The sequence below is a fragment of the Austrofundulus limnaeus genome, unplaced genomic scaffold (genome assembly GCF_001266775.1).
Source record: "Austrofundulus limnaeus strain Quisiro unplaced genomic scaffold, Austrofundulus_limnaeus-1.0 Scaffold178, whole genome shotgun sequence".
Classification (NCBI taxonomy): domain Eukaryota; kingdom Metazoa; phylum Chordata; class Actinopteri; order Cyprinodontiformes; family Rivulidae; genus Austrofundulus; species Austrofundulus limnaeus.
In genome coordinates this window covers 562938-565047 of record NW_013952580.1, presented here as the reverse complement: position 1 = coordinate 565047, position 2110 = coordinate 562938, and the positions used below count along the sequence as shown (strand labels likewise).

The 2110-nt window shown below is 38.2% G+C and overlaps 1 protein-coding gene across 2 annotated transcripts in view; it reads right to left on the bottom strand.

Annotated features, from left to right (window-relative positions):
• Positions 1 to 2110, bottom strand: part of LOC106524179 (kazrin) — a 172003-nt gene that overhangs the window by 3085 nt on the left and 166808 nt on the right. For both annotated transcript variants that reach the window (XM_014017885.1, XM_014017886.1), the window contains one exon: positions 1492 to 1681. In XM_014017885.1, the coding sequence (XP_013873339.1) occupies positions 1492 to 1681 (190 nt within the window). The remainder of the gene's footprint in view (positions 1 to 1491; positions 1682 to 2110) is intronic.

The following is a 2110-nucleotide window of genomic DNA, read 5'->3' as shown; positions in this document are numbered from 1 at the left end:
TTTCTTTTACGGTACCCTTATTACCATGTAATTACAAGGTAATAAAAATGTAATTAAATATAATTACTACCTTATTACCATGTAATTACATGGTTATTAGGGTACAATTTTACTATGTAATTTTATGCAGTAATGTAGCACTTACCTGGTAATGTATTACAATTCACTATGTAACACCTAAATAAGTAGTAGGTCATTTTGACAGTTTTAAAGTTATATTTTATTGCAATTAACCACTAACCCCAAAATTTAGTTGCATTCTTTTGGTTATAAAAATAGTGTTGTTACTATTAAATAGTCATTTGATTGTAGTTACCCAATAAAGGTAGTTTTACTAACAGTAGTTTTCTTTTGTACCGTAATTACCACGTAATTACATGTAATAAGGTAGTGATTACCATTTAATTACAATTTTTTATTACTTTGTAATTACATGGTAATAAGGGTACTGTAAAAGAAAGTGTTACCACTTAATTTTATTTAGTAACTGCAACTTAAAGAAAAATAAGTTCTGTTTACTTCTAATTTTATTTGTTTTCTGGAAGTGAAACATTTGAAAGTTGAAAATTTATGGAATAGCCCGGCTATGGACCTGTCCAGGGTGTACCTTGCCTCTTGCAGTGACTGCTGGATATGTGCACCAGCTATCCATGCATCCCAGGAAAAGGAAGAAGCAGGTAAAGATAATGGATGTAAGCGTTTGGAGTAATCTTAACGTAAACTGAGATTAAAGTGGTTTTAATATAGCAACAATCCACTAAGGTCTTGGCTTCTCAGACTGATCACTATCTTGTCAATCTGGTCAGAGTTACCCTCTTTCTCCAAAGTGAAACCGTTTAAAAAGCTTTCTACAACTGGTGAGATAACAATCACTAACTTTTTCCACAGAACCCCACTTCAAAAGATCTGATCTATTGCTTTAAAATGGAAATTTATTTTCTATCTGTATGAAGCTCCAACCCAGTTTACCTGAGCTACAGAATAAAGAGCCAGCTGAATTTTAAATACAGTTTTATATTGTATTTTTAGACAAATGTCTGCATGTCAGATGAGTGTTGTGACAGGCAGTGCCACTTCTTTTTCAACTCCTACAGTGTGTGTCAGTCAAAAGGTGCAGCGACAATACAGGAGTAAATCCTGAGAGGGGACTGAAAATATTTGAGTAAAAAGAGGAGGGGGGAAAAAAACAACAATTTTTTGCAAGGAGTAGGAAAAATATATGATATAAATGTCATTTTCAAGTATTATATTCACTTTGCTCAGTTTTTGTTCTTAACATGCAACAGATGTTTTGTTTTCACCAGCATCAAACGAAAAGGAAATATAAAGCATGACATGACACAACAAGAGCATCTTCATACAGAGCAGATGGCAGGATTGAATGTTTATAAGGCAGCTTCTTGTGAGCATGCAGAGGGTAAAAAGTGGTACCATCACCTCATGGTGCTCAGTTCGTGTGCAGGACGTGGGTGCACATTTGTGCTTATGTACCTTGTCGGTCGGTGGGATGCCCTGAATGGACATATAGGGTCTGCTGACTCTGTCTGATAGCCGCAGTCAAGGGGAGATCAGCCTGCATCACCCACTCCTGGTTGTTGCCGTTGACGACCGCCTCCGTCGGCATGGCCAGGGAGTGACGCTTGGGCACGTCTTTCGTCAGGGTGGCTAGCGACTGTTTAGCCTAAAGGAAGAGGGACAGATGTTCTGAGCAACTGCACCAACCTGGAAGGAATTCTCTGAAACCACTAATATGGGACTTTGACTTTTTACACTGCAAAAAATGTCCACCTAAGCAAGTTTTAAAGGGGCAATATCATGTAAAATCAACTTTTTTGAGTTTTATATCGTGTTATAATTGTTATACTTTCATAAAAAACATGCCCAAAGCCTTGCTCTGACTCATTCATGCATGTTTGAGAAATCCTGCAGCATTTTTAGGCAGCCATGCTGAGGAGCAAAACGACAGGTGGGGTCCAGAAACGCCTTTTGGTACCAGAAACGGCCCTGGGACGTGTCTTTAAGCCGAACTTCCTAACGGCAGAGCGCACTCTGTCCCCCTCCACACACACCCTGACAGTTAGGTTTCATTGAAAGTGAAACCTAACTGTCA